The sequence below is a fragment of the Haliaeetus albicilla genome, chromosome 5 (assembly GCF_947461875.1).
Source record: "Haliaeetus albicilla chromosome 5, bHalAlb1.1, whole genome shotgun sequence".
NCBI lineage: Eukaryota > Metazoa > Chordata > Aves > Accipitriformes > Accipitridae > Haliaeetus > Haliaeetus albicilla.
The window spans coordinates 40,308,229-40,328,354 of record NC_091487.1 but is presented as its reverse complement, the minus strand read 5'-3'; the positions used below and the strand labels follow the sequence as shown (position 1 = coordinate 40,328,354).

The following is a 20,126-nucleotide window of genomic DNA, read 5'->3' as shown; positions in this document are numbered from 1 at the left end:
GTCCAATTTCTATTAGGATGGATGGGCTCTCTCTGAAATTGGGTTTGTGTCTGATTTCATCCTATCTCTTGTTTTCTTTCCAAAAAAGCCCCACAAAAACCAAACCCAAAGCCAAACCATTTTTAAGAGCTCTGAATAAAACTGCTTTGCCAATGGGGAATGGGTGGGGATGACTCTGATTTTCTCTTGTGCCCGGCAGCGAAAGGGTTAATGCCTGCTTTCCTCTTTGGTATCTGTTAGTTGCAGCCCATGTTGTGATCAGTCCATGTCCATGTGCATTTTGTTCCCAAATTTAATACCGGTTAATTAACGAGTGATAAGTGAGCCTTAACAATGACAGTTGTTTCCGATCTTCCTCAGGACACCCGACCTGCCTGCAGTTCACCACAAACATGACTGAGGCTGTTAAAACCTATCAGTGGCAGTGCATTGAGTGCAAATCCTGCAGCCTTTGTGGGACCTCTGAGAACGATGTGAGTTCATTTACCTTTTCCTGCAAATAAGCATCACTGCAAGCTACTGTCACGGCCGCCCTTGAGGAGCACGTGGCGATGGTGTGGGTCGTGGCTTTACTGCTGCTTCCATACGTCTCTGAGGAAGAGCCACTCCTGGGAGTAGAGATGGGCTTCTCCACAGGGCCCGCTTTCAGCCGTCGGTCTCTGCTGAAATTGCCACGGGTATCATATAGGGCCACTTCAGATGGTGATACCTGTGGTTTGTATGCTTATTCAATAGAAATTAGCTGGAGGCCTTAAACTCCTGTCGCAGGGAGCTGCAAGAGAGTAGTATTTTCAATAGGGCAGTCAGGAGCAGATGTGAATGGGTGATAACCCAAGGGATGGCAAGTATGTTTCTTCTGTCCTGATTTTGCTTACTTTCTTGGCATGTGTTTTTAGTCTTAATTACAAGACTGGGGAAACATGAAAGCATTTGAAGTGGGATTGCTAGGCCTCTCTCTAGTCACCTTATCACCCATCCCAGTGATTTCCAAACTGTGATCCAGAGCCTGCAGCTGAACAGTGTCCTCTCTGCAGGGTTTTTGGTTAAAATCTGACGTTAAGGGTCCTTGGTGATAAACTGCGAGAAGCTCGGAGGGATGACAGTGGCTGGAGAGCTTTGGAGGCAATTAGCTAACACTACATTCCCCATAGCAGAATAAATTTAAAGCCTGAGATTTTGTTTTGCTTTAGCAGTAAATAAGGAAATCCGAAAGCAGGGAGCTGTTCTGTGTTAGGAATCATGGGATACTTCAGAGCAGCTTTTTTGCCCCCAAATGTATGGAAGAGCTGCAGACCACATGGTGGGATCATATCGTTTCCATCTGTTTCACAGAGCATTAACTCGGCTGAGTTTCGGAGAACTGGCTAAGCCCAGGCTTTTGACAAGAAAGGTTTCCCCTGCAGGGATGAGATCCAGCACTTGGTCACACTGGAGCCCAGTAAAGCCTGTCCTCTTCTCTCAGTACAGCCTATCCCCGGCCTAACAGCTTTTACTCCTGCATCATGAGGCCACCTTGGAGAGGAAGTCCTCCACATCTCAGAGACATTTTCCAGTTAGAAACTGAACTGCCTTTGTGATGAGAAGGGCTCTCTGCAGCCTCTCACAAATGTGGTGGTCGATCGTGGATGCGCAGATGTGATGCCTGTAGCCTTTTACGTTCCCAATAGTCTCTTAGTCTCTATGTTGCAGCTCTGCGTTCCTAGCTGAGCACTGCTGGTTACCATGCTTATGTTTTCCTCTTGGCAAGAGACTAATTTACTTCATTTTCTCTCTCCTCCTCTCCCTGTCTCCCTGTTTCCCTACTGTCTCCCCAACAACCCTGCCTCAGGACCAGCTGCTCTTCTGTGATGACTGTGACCGTGGCTATCACATGTATTGCTTGAATCCACCAGTCTTTGAGCCCCCAGAAGGTAACATATGTTGGAAGTCTGCTTTGAAAATCACAATAAATTCCTTGTGGAGAAGGGAAGAATTTCAGAAAGGTGGCCTGGGCCATGCAGGGTTAAGGAAGCAGTAGCAAAGCAGAGGCAGGAAGCACTGGAAAGAAAGAAAATTCATAGACGTGGAGGTCTAGTGCGATCTGAGATGTCCTATTCAATCTTGCCTGGTCTCTACGTCCTCTTCCAGGACATGGCTCTTTTGCGAGTCGTGGGTACCTTTGAATATCCCAGATGGCATTGGACACCTCAGTTTAGTCAACTGAATTGAGCTCCTGTGAACTGTGACTTTGGACTTCCTAAGAAGTCAAAGTCCCAGAGAGAAAGCCCCAGACAGGGAGGTCCTCTCTGGAATAGCAGAGAGTCTGTTGTCAGGAGACTGGATTAGGAGGAATGACCTTCCTTCTTCTCTGGTCTGTCTGTGCCTCAGAAGGGTGAGAGTTTTACTGTCTGTATTACATTTGGTGTGTAGTTATGTCGTCTGCAGAGGATTCAATCTGACTATACTACAACTGGTTGTAGTTTGTCACTTGGTCGTGGAGCAGAGGAACTAGTCCTTCACCATTATTGATTCTCTGACTAAAATCTGCAGAGAGCAGTAGAATTGGAGAAGGAGACATGCGAGTACAAATGACTGCGGTTTATATGAGGGGCGAGACAAGAAGAATTACAAATCAATCATGCATTCAGGAGCTAAATGTTTGTAACTTTGATAAAGAGGAAACTAAATCAGGAGGGGAAAATTTTGAAATGCAGGTAATAATTAGCTAAAGATTTCTGTTTGACTGGGAAGTGGTGTATTGCAAGTATGAAAATATAAAACACGTAGTGGCAATGCACACCCCAGCTGTGTTGTAATTTGTGTAGAAAGCCTTCGTATGCAATACCAAGGGCAGCAGAGCCTGCTTCAGAAAAATACAGGCAATTCCCGTGTTAGAAATATTTGATATCCTGTTCAAGCCAATCTTGACATAAACTCTGAATGCCTGGATTTGATGTCATGCCTATAAGAAGGATTTCTTCATTTGCAGGGAGCTGGAGTTGTCATTTGTGCCGGGAGCTGCTCAGAGAGAGAGCATCAGCTTTTGGCTTCCAGGCCTGAGGAGCTCCAGCAGTCAAGAAACACTTTGCTCCTGGTGTTGCCATACCAGCACACAATTCCCATCCAGAACACAAAGACACAACCCACATCAAAACGAACGGACACTCAAATACAGGAAGAGGTATCTGTGGTATTCACTGTCACTAATGCCATACCTCCTGGGCTCTACTAGAAGGATCACGTACTTTCCCAATGCTCCGGATGAAATCTCTTCACTGCTATGCATGGTTGCTGCTTACCATTAAGGGCTCACATGCTTTATAGAAGGGGGAGGGTTGTTATATCGACATGGAGAAGTCAATTTTGTGTGGCCCTGTGTTTTCTGTTTCGCCTTCTTTTTAAAGAAGTAAGATATCTCCCAGGGAATTATTGGTGAGTACTTCGGCTGGGAGCAGCACCAGTTGTTTCTCTTCACAGGCATGACTGGAAATGTCTTTACTGCAACCACTCTGTATTTGCAGGGGGGCTTTGCGAGTTGCATTAGTTCAATACTTCCCAGGTCATCAACAACGTGTTGTCACTGAGAGAAGCACTGATCAAAATTTTTTTGGGGTGACACTTTCTCCCTTGGATCAAGTGCTTTGATTTGGCAGCTCTTTAGAAATCTGGTTTTAGTATCTCTGAAGGAAGAACAGTACCAGTATGTGCACACACACACACGCTTAGAAAAGCCTACCGTCTTTGGTAATTCAGGATATTCAGGCACACGGTCCCACTGTAGTGCCAGCATACAGTCCAGACTCATTTTATTTTTGTTCAGAAAATCGCAAATGGTTATATATGTAACTGACTTGCTGTTTAGCTCAGAAAACTGATCAAAAGAAAAACATCATCTTAAGTTGACCATAGAAAGTGAAATTGTCAGTTTTCTGAGCAATCTAAAGTAAGCTGCAAAAAGGAACAACTTTGGCTTAGGGTCAAATGAAGCACTTTTGATTATTTTTTTTAAATTTCTAAACTAAAATTTTCTGCAACTTAAAGTTGCATTTTATTCCAGGAATTGCCTAATCAGGACTTCCAGCATTTCCAAAGTGTTACTGTTTTTTATCAAAGCAATTATCAAGATCTAGCTGAATTTTCAAATAATTTTTCCCCCAAATTCTCTACAACCACATTTTTGGCAAACATGATAATTTGTCAGAAAACGTTCCCCAGTTCTATAGGAGGGAATAATTTGCTGAACCTAATATGAAAAGAAAGATTTTCATAATGATTTTAAAATTTAAATAGAAATAGTTGTACTTTATTTAAACAAACCTCTACATGTGAAATGAAGAAACATTAAGCAAGAGCATCAATTGAAAAAATATTATTACAGTTGAGTCTCTTTGAATAATTTAAGACATCACTAGGAGGACAAGTGAGTACATTAAAGAATTTCTACCAGATACATCTTTAAGGTTAAAAACCTGCAACTCCCCGAACTGCCAAGTAGCCCAGAAAGACCATTTTCTTGGGTATGATGTATGTTACTTTTTATGCATAGATTTAAGTGGGTTTATAATATAAATTTATGAAAGTCCCAAGCAGCATGTGACTCGAGTTGCTTGTACAAGTAGGTAAAGACACTGAAGATTATATTTGGCATATTTATATTGGTTGAAACTGTTCTGCAAAATTAAATGTCCCCGAACACTTGAAAGGACATTGTGAAAGAATATTGGTGAGCTAATTTTTCTTCCTTCTCCTGCTAATTACACTTAGTTAGAATGACCTATACTGACCTAATGCACTTTCCCTCATTATTTAGGTAGTTTCTTCACCTTTTGCATTTTGTTCGGCTTGCACGCCAAAAGTAGCCGTGTCAGCTGCTGGATTCTCCCACATACTCTTGCACCCTCTTCTCAGGCTGCAGCAGGAGTATTTTAACCTGCTAGAAAAAGATTTAGAAAGTATTTTTCCTAGTCATATTGGACCAAATCTCTCCTGGAGCAGCTGCACTGGCTACCTGTGAAATTCATTCAATACCTTATGCTTTCCATGTGACAGCCCCTCAGACAAGCAGAGAGTACAAAGAAATTTGAGCATCAGGTGCGGGGAGGGTAAAGCGGGAGCCCGTGGACCTGCGTTAGGTGTCTGGTACCCGTTGGGACAAAGCTCTAGAAAAAATGTAAAATGAAGGGTCTTCCTCCCACTCTGGAACTGCCCTGGCCCTGGGGAGCACTTGGGGGCCACAGCTCATCCGCATGAGCATTTGCACCCACCTGTTGGTGTGGTCGAACCCTGCTGACCTGGCGCTTCGGGACCATCTCATGGTTCAGGCCGCTACAAAGTCCTGTTGCTGCTGTGGCCAGGAATGCAAGTATATATTCACCAGAGACACCGCTGGGCTCTCATGTGGAAAGCGAGTGTTTTAGCTAGAGGGGCTGGAGCTGAGAACCGCGTGCGCTGGAGGAAAGTTTTATGGTGGTGCTGGTGGTGGGAGCAGCAGAGGTGGGTTAGTGTTTGGGCTGGTGCTCAGCTACCAGTCCTGCTGGGCTTAGGGAGCTCCGTCATAAAAATGGCCATCGCCTTCCAGTTTCCTGGTATTTGCGTTGGCCTTGGGAAAGGAGTAGGACAATGTCTGCATTATCAGATGGAGAGGAAAATGCATATTGTTTTAGCATGCGTATTAAGCAGACAGTGGTGGGTCATCGTGAAAGTCTCAGGTAGCCCTGTAGGTGGGACCAGCTGGTGCAGAAAGTAGTGCTCTCCAGCCCTGTGACAGAGACATTGCTAAATGAGCTGTCCTCTGCACGCACACCTGCTTTTCTGTTTTGTGGTTTGATCCATAGCGCTGACTGTTTTCTCCTCCCACAACCACTCTGCAGTGAACAGTGTCTTTCATGTTTGGAAATATTCCTCAGTGGCCTTGCTGAAGTTTCATCACTAATGAGGTATGACGGAAGCAGAGAGTGCTAGATCTTCAATGGCAAAATGTTGTTTGCCATTTGAGATCAGTATAATAGGGTACTTACCCACGGTGGTCCGGCTGCATTTCGTCTCTCCAGCTTTGTGCTATGTCGCTGTGTAGCCAGGCAGCTCCAGGTGACTTTGGCAGCAGATGAGATGCAAGCTCTCCCACATTGACATCTTCCTCCAGCTACAGTCTCCCTTCTTCACTAGCTCGCTCTAGGACAAGGGGCTGGGACGGACCTCTCAGTGACGTTTTAGCATGCGTTCAGAGTCATATGTCTCAGTGCACTTCAGAAATATTAATTGATCCACCAAGCGAACAATGCTGTACCCGCTTTACCAAGATGTGGAGAGGTTGTGGCACAGCCGTGGGGGTGAGGCATAGGAGTTTAGAAACTCTGATAACTGATTCCCTGTCTCCTGGTACTCCCAGGGGACAGCCTTCCTGCAAGACCGCTGGGATGAACGACACCATCCACTCTCAGGCAAGTCTTGAGACCGCTCGTAGCAGTGATCTGGTCTGGGCAGTAAACAACATGAGGACTCTGGCTCTGGATGCTCCTTTCTCCCTTGCTGTGGCAGGACGTGCAAGTCGGGTGGCAGCCCCTGAGGTGATCAAACTCTGGCGTATTTCAAAACTCTTCTGAGTAGGCAAGGCAAGTCATATTTTAGCACAAATCAGGGCAAACTACCATGGGAGATGGTAGATCCTGCGTCCCTTGAAGTCTTCAAATCAAGAATGGGCAGCTTCCTAGAAGATGTGTTTTAATTAAACACAATCTTAATTAATCACAGGAACGTCTGACTGAAAAAGGCTTGTGTTATAGAGGAAGTCAGGCTGGATGATGTAATTGTTCTTCCTGTCCTTATTATAAAAACAGATGTTTACTGTGGGACAGGATGTATTTAAATACAAGCTGCGTCTGCATAATGGCCTTCAAGTATGTTAGTTTAAATGTATTCGTGTGCTCCTTCTCATTTTTAACCCATTTTGGCTAACCTAAAAAAGGTCAGTTATAGTAATTGCCTTTACTGATGCAGTAAATTGTGCATTACCTCCTTCACGCCCATGATGGCAGCTACATTGGTGTTAGCTACCTCAGGCTGTTCCTGAGTTTGAACGATTCAGACTATATTGTGGGAAACCACGGCTTGGTTCTGGCTTTCCCTCCATCATGTTTGTGTGTTGTGTTGCCCAGTTTTCTGCCCCGTGGTGGGAAGGCTGGCTGGGGAGGGGACCTGCTGCGGTGGCAGCCTCAGAAAGCAGAGGGGTGGAGAAACGGCCATAAAAAAGGGGTGCATCCAAGTCGTACCGCTGAGGAGGCGAGCTCATGTTACCATCACAGAGCCTCTCCTGTAGCTCAGAAAAGGCAATACCTTTACAGAACGTGAGATGGGTCCCATTCTGCCTCCAAACTGTACTTCCATAGATGTGCCTTTGGACAGAGTTTACAGCATTTCTGTAAAGTTACCTTAGGCCAGTTCCTGAGCTAGGAAAGCTGCTAAGTGTGTTATTTTGAAGCAAATGTTGCTGTGAATAACTTTGAAATGATTATTTCTCAGCTTTATTTAAAAGGAGCTTAGTACATTCTGCCCCAAAGGAAGACTCTCCTGCAGTGTGCAGTGTTATGGGGCTGTTGCATGTTCTTTGCACCTACAGCATGTGTTTTGACAGGGGTCATTTGGGAGGTAAGGAGTGGATGGAGGTAGAAAAGAATATTAATTAAGCTTGTCACTGCTGGAGGGATAGTGTGCATTGTGTGCAAGGAAATTCCAGGTAGAGCTGGGCATGATTTTTCTGTGTGGAATAAATTTATTTTTAAAAAATGTGGTTTTGAGAGAACCACAATTATTCACATATCCAAGTTCAATCTGGCAAATTATTTCATACAAAAAGTATGGGGGGAATATTGGAAGAGCTGAAAATGCTTGTTTCAATCTTTTTAGAATGCATCACTTCAATATTTGAATTTTGAAGTTAATTTAATCTCAAAATTAAAAAATTAAACAGCCTTCATTTGACATAAAACATCTAACGTGAGGGTCAAAAGTATTTCAGGTCTATCATCTGAATTGAAATTTTCCAAATTTTCTGATTTAGTGTCATATCCACCACTGTGTATCTGGTTAATTCAGTTCCAGCATGGCAAGCAATTGCATTAGAGACAACTTTACAGTATCTACTTAAAAGAAAGTTAGAAGCTATGGAGGAATAGGAATCTTTAACAGGATGCAGCTGGTTCATCTAAAAGTAAAAGAAGATAAATAAAATGGAGAAAAATGTATCTTGAATGCTAGAAGCACTTTGTTAGAGTGACACGTCTTGGTTGATCTCACTTGTCTGTCTGTCTATCTAATCAGTTGGAGATGCTAACTGTTAGTCTATAAAACTGTCTTTCATAGCAGAAGGGGGAAATGCTTTATGTTTTCCTGACATACAAAAAAACTGGACAAAGCAAAAGAGACTATATTGGGAACAATTTGGCACTGCTCTGGGAGGGCAGAAAATGCAAATCTTATGGAGGAGATGATTAAAAGATGGATTGTCATGTCAGTTTTGTTATGGGAGCCTGCAGGCTGGACAAGAGGAGGTCCTCACCTGAAATGTTAACAGTTGACCAGATCTATATTTTTTGTGAAAATAAGTTCTGGGGAGAGGAGCAGGCAGGCGGGGCAGGAAAGCCCACTTCTCTAGCCAGTTCTGCATTTGTTATAATCTTAGCGTCTCATACTTTTGCATTATATAGTACATGGCAGGATAAGGGACGTATATGTTAATTTTCTTTAGGCAGCTGGGCAGGGTGACCAGCACTGCCAGGGCAGGAGCAGGCGGGTGCTGTCCCTCTCCTGCCCCAGCCCTCAGGACAAGAGGTGTCTGTAGAAACAACCAGCAGCCAAACAGGCAGAGATGCTCACATACTCATTGCCAAATTTAGGCCTCCGTAAGCAGCAGCTGACCCAAATAATGGAGACGGCCCACCCAGCAGAGCGGCTGGTCGTGCCAGGCTGCCCGCTGGCGTGGAGAGTCAGAGCTGCTCTGAGGTTATCTGGAAGCGTGACATTTCACCGCACCTAAGCAGAGTTATAAAGCGTGGGGTTTATTTCCACTTACAATAGGGATTGTGGCACCGCTGTGGCCAGGTACCCAAAGTCTCTGTGCCTCACTTTCGGAGAAAAGGCAGGACGGCAATTCGGAGCTGTTTTTGTAAAGCGCTTGGAGCCCGCCAACTGCGTGCGAGCACTGAGTGCTGCCACGTACGACGGTGCTGCAGACCCAGGCTGTGGCAGAGCAGGCAGAGCCAGCTCTCCCGGGCTGTTCCTTACGCCATTGATTTCTGTCGGCCACGGGCCGGTGACGCTGCCTGGGGAGATGGGAGCAGGTGACAAGCCAGGATTTGGATGCCGAAGGTCCAAGACCCTGCAGAGGAAATGGAAAGTTTTAGTTGCTGTGGCTGTACTTCTCCTCTGGCCAAAGAGGGCAGGAGCTGGGACTGGCAGGCAGCCAAATCCATCTTCAGTGGTGATATAATTACTAACAATGACCTCCAGCCCCGGCAGTAGTTAAATGGCTTTTCAGGGCAGGCACCGGACCCGGTCTGGTTTACATAAGATAAACTCAGTTTTTGCTGAAGGGGAAGGGAGAGAAAGGGGGTTCTCTGGTCTGAAGGGGACTGATTTATAAGCGCAGCTGCCCAGCCCGCTCCACGTCACGTTCCCCTGGCAGCGCAGGCTCAGGCAGCCTCCTTTCTACCAGGGCTGGTGCCATTGACTGGGGCCGGAGCGTCAGGTCCCTGCTCCTGGGGAGCAGTTTTGCCGAGAGAGTGCTGGTGCTGCCCCAGCTCTGTCCCCTGGGGTGGCAGCCAGGGCGCAGGGTCTCAGCGCACTGCAGGCAAGGGCGAGAGCGACCCCAGCCCGTGGGGGACAGCCGGTCTCTTGAAGGAGCCAGGCTGCAAGATGTGCAAGCACGATTCGGCTGTCCTGATGGCCAAGTCTTAGCGTGGGGCAGAGGAGAGGTGCATTACTGACCTGCCTCTCCAGCTGCGCTGGTGGGGTGTTTGGTGAGTCCCACCACCACTGTGCATCGAGGCACTTAGCTGGCGGGGGGAGGGAGGGGGGAGCTAAACAGTGCCAGGCGTTTCGCAGCTGGGGAATCAAGCCAATAGTTTATTAATGTTTGGTGTGTGTTTCTGCCACGTTGGATGAAAATGTGAAGTATTATTACAGTATTCACCCAAGCATTTAGAATATACATTGTTACTGCTGGTTTGAAATGAGGAAACTACTATTTCCAGATCAGCTTACCTCCCTTTGCGTGCATGAAGTTAACAATAAAACACTTCATACCCGAAAATTGTTGATTTTTCAGGTATTGATATTTTCTTTCAGACGCCTGTCAGTCTAGTCATCCACTCGATTCAGTTCATTGTAACAAACTATAGGTTTCACCTCCACAGTGACTCAGGAAACGTTTCCTCTCTCCCCACTTTTCAGAAGCCAAGGAGAGAGAAGGGCAGGCTTTATTCTTTGTATTCTGAAAGAGTGATAAAGAATGACAAGCCCATTTCATGTTCATCCCCTTGCCATGTCTAGAATGATTGAATTGGTTGGCTGGGAGTGTGCCTCTTTTTGTAACAGTCTGAAGGGTCTTCGCTGGCATGTCTCGCCTGTCTATGAGATATTACAGTCTGGAGTTTTGTCCCCTTGGATAGGACTCTTCCTGCTGTTGCCATATAAGACTTTGAAACTGCTAATTCTCATCAAGAAACCATGTGCCTACAGTCCCGAATATCAAGATAAGGATTTCCCTTAGATTCCTCAAGATTTTCTGCCTGGAAGGCCAAACCCCCTGCTGCCCATGAACTCTGCTGGAGCATAGATCTCTTTCCAGCCCAGGCATCTGCTGCTGCTGGACTCAGGACTGCATTTTGATGTCCACTATGCACTGCCAGTGCAAACTTTGCCAGCAACATTAAAAGGGAAGTATCCACTGAAAATCAAAGGACAAGACATGAATGTTATGCCTAATGTACTCTTCCTTTGTAGCTCTCCGAGGAGTATAACACAAAAGATGTGCCCCTGATTCCTTTTGGGAAGGCTATAGCAAGTGCATGAGGAATTTCCAAGTGTCATCTCCTTTGAGCTTCATTACAGAATATCCTTCATTGTTCATTGTCATTTTTTTCTTCTCTTACCCTATATTCCTGGATTTCAGAAACAGCATGTACCAAAGCTGAGAAGGGTCTAGAGCAATTCGGAAATAGAGAGAAGTCCAAACCGAACCACCATTTTATCTCCCCCTTAGAAGTGTTCAACAAACCCTTGATCATTGCAGGGAATCAAACTCGTGTGCTGATTTAATCCCAGCTCAGCATTAAGGTCACAGAATAGTTCATATAGACTCTTTTGTAGGCATAAAAAGGTCTTTAAAAATGCAGGGAGAAATGTTTCCTCTTTACCTTGATGGCTTTCCATTTTTTGTGCTGCAGCAGAGATCAACAGTCCTCCTGTTTGCTCTGACTCTCTTCCAGCACTGCAGCCTGGGTCAGAAGTGATGGGGACAGGCCTGGGAATAATTTATTTCATTGAATTGCAGGTGTAAAGAGAGGCTCAAGAACATTCAAGTAAATTGTCATATGTGCCAGACAGTCAGATCTAAGAACCAGAAGTTTGTCTACATGTTAAGTTACTGCTTCACCCTGTCTTCATCTGCCATTTCAGACTGAGTGTGCCATTTGTATACACATAGTTTTTTCACCAGAAGTGGCTGCGAAGAAAAACATCAACAACTAAAATTGGGGGTGGGGAAGACCGACTTAGGATCTTTGCTGTTGATCCTTTATTTGACTTTGGGACAATATTCTCCCCATTATTCAAAAGCGGAATAGATGAGGATAAATCTGTGACATCGTAGTGGGTTGCTCAGATAAAAACTGTATTGTCATCAACTTTTAAGTGCACTTTTAAAATGCTCAAGTGATGATCCCAAAATAGTGATATTCCCATTAATATATTGGTAGAGCCTTACTGTGTGATGCTGTAGTATTGAATTTTAATTAGAAGGAGAGTTTAAGTTATATATACAAATATATATGTATTTGTATATCATCTTAATATTAGTTACTGTAAATATTGCTTACCGATCAGGAATAGATCTAGAGTCCTATAATAAGTGTTACTCACCTTGGAGGAGGAGAAGGAGGATGGAGAAAATCTTATTTGTTTTTCAAAGGTGTGTCAGCATTCTAACAAAACAAGGCAAAACATTATCCCTTACACCCTAATCTCAATCCTATTTGGAGCATGATTTATCGACACATGAAAGAGTACCAATACTCTAAAAGATAGGCCAGCTTCTCAGCTGCTCTCAATCAACATTCCTCCATTGACTTTAAACCAAGAGGTTGGCCTGGTGTCTTAAAGAGGCCCAGTCTAAGTAGGCTTAGACTTTAGTCTTCATTAAAAGATGTGTGCTGCTTAATAGTTGAGCACACCCAACAAATGTAAGAAAATAGGTACTTCTATCCCAGATGAGTCTGGTCTGTTTACGCTTGGTTCTGGTTCAGCCTGGTTCTGGTGATGCCATGTCACAGGCTCCAAAGGAAAGTGAGAAATCTCAGCAAAAGACAATGATGAAGCTGTCAGCAACCAGGGCAAATTTCTCTCTAACTCCATGGAGTTTGGACTTGATTAATCAGTATTCAATGTATTGCCTTTTGATTTTCTGTGAACAACCCCTTACTGCTCTATCAGGAAACAGTGGACAGCAGTGCATGATTTTTCTCTTCTGTATGAGACCTCACTTCACTCAGCTCTAACCTCCCCTCTCTTACCCATTTCTAATCTGTTCTAGTCTTTTTGCTGTCTCTGTCCCCTCACGTGGAAATCTTTTCCAGCCCCTATCATTTTCAGCATCTCTCCCTGGAGTCAATCCTCTTCAGCATCATTTGCTCTCAGACAGGCTGAAGTGAAAGTTTGCATGACCAGGATATGCCGTATGTTTACCGGGTGGTGTTTAAACCTTCTAGCTTTACTTCTCTCCCAGCGCTACGTCCTGACAGTGTCTTTGCTTTTTAGCCACCCCGTGAGCGGGTCCATCATCACCTCTGGGATATTTTTCCTTTGTGGTTATAGCTCATCTTGAAGGAACCTATTTTACAGCCAGTGAAGCCATGCAGCCTTGCTGCCGGCACACACTCGCCCTCCTTTCCCCCGTGCTCCAGCTGGGGATGTGGTTAGGCTGCCGGTGCATGAGATCACATCCAGCGCGGCTACTCCCTGGAAGCCAAAGTGTTGCTTAGTAACCCACTCATGGAAGTACCAGAAGCATTTTTCAATCTGTCACGTTGGCGAAAAACACTGGCTTCTTGATTTAGAGGCATTCTGCTGTGCGTAGCAGGGCTGTGCTCCATTACCTTGCATCCAGTGCTATCTGCAAGTGAGGAAACGAACCTCCCATTTAGTGGAGGGGCTGGGGAAGGTGGATGAGGCACAGAAAACATTTGCCCAGGATTGCATGTGAAGCCTTTAGTTGGTTCTCCTGGCATCTAGTCCTCATCTTAACTCCCTTCCCTTGGGAGATATTCCCTCCTTATGAAAGTGCACTCCAGGGTACTATAGCAATTGGCCAAACAGGACCCTGCAGCACCTTCATCTATTATGAGACATTACTGCAATAAAACATGGTGTGTCATACAGAAACTGGATGAGGTATTGCAATATTTATGTTGTAAGCCTCAGTGTCATGGACAATTGCTACAGAATAATGTATGTCTTTTTTTAATGCAGTGGAGTCACAGCAGCTTTGCAAGAGCACACAGAACACCAGCCATCTGGGATTACATGGTTTCCTCAGTTATTTTCAAATTATTCTGTTACAGAGAGTTAAATGAAAAACATCCTCTCATTTCAAAAATGGACTGTAAAGGCTTTTAGGTTACTCCCTTCCCCTTTTAAGAATAATTCAATTTGGGAGCAAAACATCCAAGAACTGTGTTCTGAGTTCAGAGGCTTGCTCCTTTATCTGGCACTGGTTTATCCTTAAAAATGGCTTCAAAAAGTAACTTGAGGGCTTTTATTGGAGGTACCTTATTGATTTTGCTATCAAATCTCTTCAGTTTGGAAGCGAAAAAGTATTTTAAACAACGTCTAACTTTGAGCACTGGGGTCCACCTGGGCTCTTCCTGTCCTACTTCTTGCCATCAGAGAGAGCAGAGCCATAGTCTGTGTCCAGCCATGGTATCACCCATTTCTGTGGCTTGCCTCTTCTTGTCAGATTGTGTCCTGGAAGCCCTCTGCAAAAAAAATGAATGGGTTTTATAAGGGTCATGGAAGGTCCAGAGTGGTCTGAAGACAAGGTTGTTAGACAAGTGTTCCTGAGAGGCTCTTTTGGTCTTCAGAGGGCCTCTTACCCGGGACGACGTTCAGTGCTGCGGTGATGAAATCAGCAGTTTGTTTCTCGTGCAAAGCCCTTTCAGTGCAAGGTCAGTGACGCACACAGCAGTTGTGGGCTAAAGCTTGACTCAGCATAAAAACGAAAAAACATCCCACAACATGAGAAGCTCCGAACTTGATTTCTGAGGACTTTCTGAGGAAGTGAGTACATTCCTGTGGTCCTTCCTAGTCTAATAGATAAATTTGGGTATGGAATAAGAAGTCTTTCAATTTTATTGCACGTAGTTTAAGAAATACAGAAACTGATCAAAAAATGTTCCTGATGACCGGTGCGTGGCCAGCGTAAGAGCAATTGATGACCCGCTGTGGGTCCAAGTGCAGAAGTATCTACATCACCGAAATATTCAGAATGAACTGGCTTCTCTAGGGGGCGGGGAGCATTTTTTGCCAGGGGAGCCAAAGACTGTGAACGCCCGATCTACATTTTAATTCTTAGAACTGGCTGTGCCAGCTCAGGATTGATGGAAATCTTGCCGTTGTGATGCTTTGCTCTGTGGAAAGAGGGTTCAGAGAAGCACTAAGTGTACAATGCATTGTTTGTTTTAAAAGTAGCAGGATATCTATTTCCAGTCTTCTAATACATTAACCTTGAAGTTTGTTTGTAATTAAATAGTCCTGTCTTACCAGATAGCCATTGAAGCAAAAGAACTGTTGTTATGAAGAGAGCGGGCTAGGGAAGAGCAGGTGGACTGGGTAACTTCTAGGCAATAGTGAGAAAGCACATCCACTCCCTGAAGAGCACCTCTTTCTTTGCACTTTCTGCACAATAAGATCATTTGAGCCGAGAGAGATTTCAGAGCAACTGAGTTAGTTACAAAGCAGGGGATATTCTACTAATTTTAATTCTTGTTTAGTTTTTGAGGTTTCTATTTGCTCATATACTCACAGCTTTCTTTTCAACACTGGGGATGCTCTAGGTTATCTCTGTCTCACCTAACCGGGATCTGCCTGCCCTTATGGAAGCAACAAAATGTAGGTTGGAAGCTGCCCCACTTCCTGGCTGTATATATCCCTACCTATACATGATATATGTGTATGTCGAGTGACTGCATCATAGTGTCTTTTGTAATGCAGTAACTGTGGTGTCAAGATAATGTGGTTGGAGAAAACTGTGGTGTCAAGATAATGTGGTTGGAGAAAACTAGGGATACCTAAAACTTAACTTGAATAGAATATCAAAGTCACTAAAAGGGCGATACAGCTGAAGAAGTTTTCTTACTCTGAGCCACCACCATGTTTGCTACAATATGCCAGCTTCTGTATCCCCTAAATAGACATTTATCCTCTTTGCAGCAGAAGAGAACTTGACTTTTGTGACTTCACTCTGAGCTGGAGCCATTGGTGTTCAGTCTTTTCATAATGTGCTGACAAATTGAAAAGCTAACTTTGTCATGGGTTTGCCAACTTCTGTAGCTGCCTACCAAAATAATCTAATGCCAGTCAGTGAATAGCCTGGAGGAGTTTTGGGTGCTGCTGACTGAAGCGTGCCATTGAAATGTTGGTCTTCAGGGCAATAGTGATAAGAAAGTTTTGTACCAATGGTTGTGAGAAAAACCCAGCAGGCTCAGATGAAACCAATTGTCCTGTTAGTCACACAGTAAGTACAGAGGCGAGCCGGAACAACGGAGTGAGGGGAAAAAATCAGGACCTCTGCCTGAAGAATACCCTAGATATCACTCTCACTTCAGAGGAAAAACCCTTCTGTGACCAATCCTGGGGTGGCAAGTAGATGGGCTCGCAAGGCTGGAGAGACAAGTCACTACAGTGTGTTTGTCACCATGTCTTTGATTATGTAAACATACCAGAATAGGAGAAAAATACCCGTCATTTCTTTCAAATTCCTTTTCAGCTATGTACACTACCTCCAGGTTGCCTGTTGCTACCCCCTGTGAGGCCTCGTTGGAGTTTACACTATGCTGCTTGGTATTCATTTACTTTTGGTGGCCACAGACTAAGGTTACAGGTTTGGGAACCAGTACATAATTGTAAGGACAGCTTCCTGTGTTATTTTTTTTTCCCCTTTCCCTCCTTTGTAAAGTGTGAACCTTTCTTTTGAACTCTGAAGTGACTGTATCGTTACAATGTGTGTATGTAGAGATTTGTTTTGACATGGCTTGTGTGGAGGACCTTTGCTCTTCTTATCTCACACTCAGTTTTATTAAGTAAGTGCTTGATAGCTTTGCCAGCCTTTTGTGGGGGAGGAGAGGTAATGGGGTGGGTTCTTATGCTTAAAAACTTGGTGTTTTTTGAGGGAAATTTGCCCAGCTTTACCTAGAGTGGTATGAGAATCCAGGGTGCTCCTGACTGTTCTTCAGTCGTCCCGATCTGATTTCTTCCAGGAGAAAGAGATCGGTCTTGACACCCTCAGAAAAATATGTTGCTTAATGCTATAAGCCAGCACTGACCAAGAAGGCCCATCAGTTTGTCATGCATGGAAACTTGCATGATGTTTCTCCCCCATCTGAAGGTGTGTATCTGAGCACAGACTGAATCACACCCTTCGCTCACGACAACTGACATTGCTCCGTGGACGCTAATGGAGCTACCACAGCTTGCACCAGCCAGGGATCAGCCCTTCTGTGTTTTGGTGGTTAGGAAACCCGTGAGTGAAATCCTACAGAGGTTTGGGAGAAGAGGGCAATGTGTGTTGGAAACCTCTCAACTTTGCAGGATTTCTTTGATATTCATACACATTTGCAAGAATGTATTCCAAGCATCTTGTACTGTTATTAGTAACTTGTACTGTAGTTTGTTAGCAGTGTTGACTACCTACATAGCTAATATTCTGTTGCAACTTAGAAAAAGTGTAAACGATTGCAGAAAACAGGAGTTTAGAACTTGTATGTACTTTTTTTTTATATTAAAGCACTTCAATTAAAAGTACAAGGAAAAATGCTCCTGCAGCCTTTGTTGTACATCCAAACAGATGTGTGGAAAGAGAGGGGAGCGCTCTCTTCCTGAGATCTTCCCTGTTTGCTTCAGTACTAACAAAAAGAGATGGTCAAACTCTGAGGAAGGACTCTGGATGTTAAAGTTTATTCGGCAAACAGAAGATGTCACCAACCTAGTCCAGTATGTATTATAAAGTAATGGAGTCCCTGTGACCGAAGCAGAAGCGTCTGGGGCATCACCGAGCCATTAGCACATGGTGATTCACAGAGATGTGAGTAGCTACGAAACGCATGGTAACTGGGGAGGAGTTAATGAATGAGTCCACTGTGTAATATGTTAGGTTTCCTTTATTTTAACCACAAAGTACCTCAGAGGTCACTGGGAGTCTACTGATGTAAAAGTGGAGAAAAAGCATCCATAGTCCAGGGTTATTTCATGAGTACTGGGAAGTTGTGGGTTCGGATACCGGAGGAGGGGTATTGGAAAACAGCAGCATACACAGGCAACCAATGGTCCTCACCACACATCCCAGAAATTGTTTTTCTCCCCTGCCCCCCAAAATGTGCATACCCAAACACTTTTCTGGATCACATCACTGTGGGATCGGCATGCGTATACAGACATCTCTAAAGCAGCTTGTGATTTGGTGATCTCAGCCCAGCTCTTAGTAGCCAGATGCCCATAATATGAAAACAACCATCAAAACTGTCTCTTTTGCTGGCGCTGTTTAATCAAAGGGACAATGGGAGAGAATGGCAGTCTTAGTTCTACAAAGAGCCCTTCAATGTCAAATTTGCCATACAGTAGAGTAGCATTCACCTCTGTGGCACAGACCACAGCCACTCCGGAGGGGAACAAAAGCTCCCAGACAGCACGCAATTAATCCAGCATCTATTAAACCAAGCACGGGTAATTTTGAAGGAACTTAACGGATTTCTGCTTTAAATTATTCTAAGCACTACTTTTTTAACTCTACACACTATGCACAGCTCAAAGTACAAAACAGAAGGCTGTGTTTCTGGCAGCTGTTATCTTCCCTGTAGCTGTTTTACATCCCCAGCATCTCATAATCCTGAGACAAAAATCAAGTAAAACACAGCAGAGGAACAACATTAAAATGCCACTGGCTTTCCTGCTGCCCACAGCCATGATCAGGTGCCCAACACAGGAGCAAACAATTAGTTCCACGACCAAGGGAACTAATGAAATCTCGTTTCCTATGGATTTATGACAACGCGTTGCCTTGGTGCCAGAGACTTGAGGAGTTAGTCTGTCTGCTAATATTTTGAGTCCAGATGAGGATTTTATCAGCTATAGTCTCTGGAATGGCTTAATGAACTTTGAAGTGGTGATACATTTAGGAAAAAAGATAGATTGCACGCTACATACAGTGAGAGATGAAATTTAGTGGTGGGAATTTACAAGATAATTTAAAAACACAGATCAAAACAAATATAGCTTGACTGCTAAGTCCTAAAAAATGGGGCTGCTGTTGGTTTTATTTCTGTAATGTCTGTCTACACTTTTTCCAGTGTAACTCTGTTGAATAATAGTGTGATTGCCAATAGGGTGGTTCCAATAAAAGACACAGAGCAATTGCAGCAGTAGAGTACAAAGGTGTAAATAAACAATATGTTTTCACAGAGGAGGAAAATTACCCAGAGATCTAAGCTGGATGTGTATTTTTTAATCTTTTTACAAGTGATTTGGAAAAGAAGATGAAAAGTGAGGTGAGAAGTTTACTGAGAATGAAAAACTGTTTGGGGCAGTCAAAACAAGAGTTGACTGTGAAGAGTTGCAGAAGTTTTTCATGATAATGAGGGACTGGGTTGTAAAAATGACAGATGAAATCTACTGTTGATAAATGCACAGTAATGCTTCTGGGGGAAAAAAACCACCCTAATTATACATGCATAATGAGGGGCTCTAAATCAGCCATCACTGCACAGGAAAATGATCTCGGCGTTGTCGCTAATTCTGAGAAAATGACAGGTCAAGGCTGAGCAGGTGTCAAAAAAGCAAGTAAAATGTTAGGAATTAGTAGGAGGGGAGAAAAAAAGGAGAAAGCAGAAAACATCATTATGCCCCTGCATAAATCTGTGGTGTGGTCCTGTGCTGGGTTGCGTTTGCAGCTTCTCCATGTGCTCACCCTCCTATCCCCACAGCCCAGATCACATCCAAAAAGCCTATAGGAGAGCCAGAAGAGGCACAGGGGACAGGCAGAAAGCATAGGCGCTAAGGGGCAGCTTCCATGCAAGGAAAGAACAAATGCGCTGGGACTCAGTGGCTGTCAAGAGAGATGGCAAACGAGAGACAGGTTTGCAGGTTTGCCAGCAACCAGCCGCCACAGCAAACAAGCTGCACCTCCAGCCTGAGACGTCCCAAAGCATCTGGCGTCCTGCAGCTGAGCGGACGCAGCCCAGCTGTGGGGTGCACACTCCATACGCACCTTGCGTCTCATAGTTTTGGTCCCCAAGCTTCCTTTAGAGGTCATTGTTAGGGAAGGTTATTTTTCTAGCCAGCCCAGTACTTTGGTTCTCACATCCTATATTAGCAGAGTTTATTTCTGTTCCTGGATATGTTTTCCTACCACTTTAGTATATACCCCTACTGGGGGAAGAAAAATCTATTTGACACTTTAACTGAAGTCCTTCTCGAGCAAGTTATGCTGTGATTGAAGCTTTCAGCATTTTTCTGGCACAAAAACTGTATGAAACAATAAGAAGTCCAAACTCAGCAAACCACAGCTAAGGTCGGGGGGGCGCAAACCTAGCACTGCATAAGCAGAGGGTGAATGTCCCATCCACTTCTATGGGACCAGGATTTCACCTCTAAGAGCAGGATCTTCC

General features: G+C 44.3%; 1 protein-coding gene and 1 long non-coding RNA gene across 4 annotated transcripts in view; both read left to right on the top strand.

Annotated features, from left to right (window-relative positions):
* Window positions 1-7,906, top strand: part of DPF3 (double PHD fingers 3) — a 168,659-nt gene extending 160,753 nt beyond the window's left edge. For 2 of the 3 annotated variants that reach the window (XM_069784291.1, XM_069784290.1), the window contains 3 exons: window positions 361-473; window positions 1,829-1,910; window positions 2,969-7,906. In XM_069784291.1, coding sequence (XP_069640392.1) covers window positions 361-473; window positions 1,829-1,910; window positions 2,969-3,039 — 266 coding nt within the window. In that variant the 3' untranslated portion in view covers window positions 3,040-7,906. Of the gene's footprint in view, window positions 1-360; window positions 474-1,828; window positions 1,911-2,968 lie in introns of those variants that run through there. The other variant, XR_011324809.1, reaches the window with a different exon arrangement.
* Window positions 7,907-9,837: 1,931 nt separating this feature from the next.
* LOC138685514 (uncharacterized) lies at window positions 9,838-17,280 on the top strand. Its single transcript, XR_011324810.1, has 2 exons — window positions 9,838-15,458; window positions 15,491-17,280. It is a non-coding gene; the product is annotated as an uncharacterized lncRNA (long non-coding RNA).
* Window positions 17,281-20,126: the final 2,846 nt, after the last annotated feature.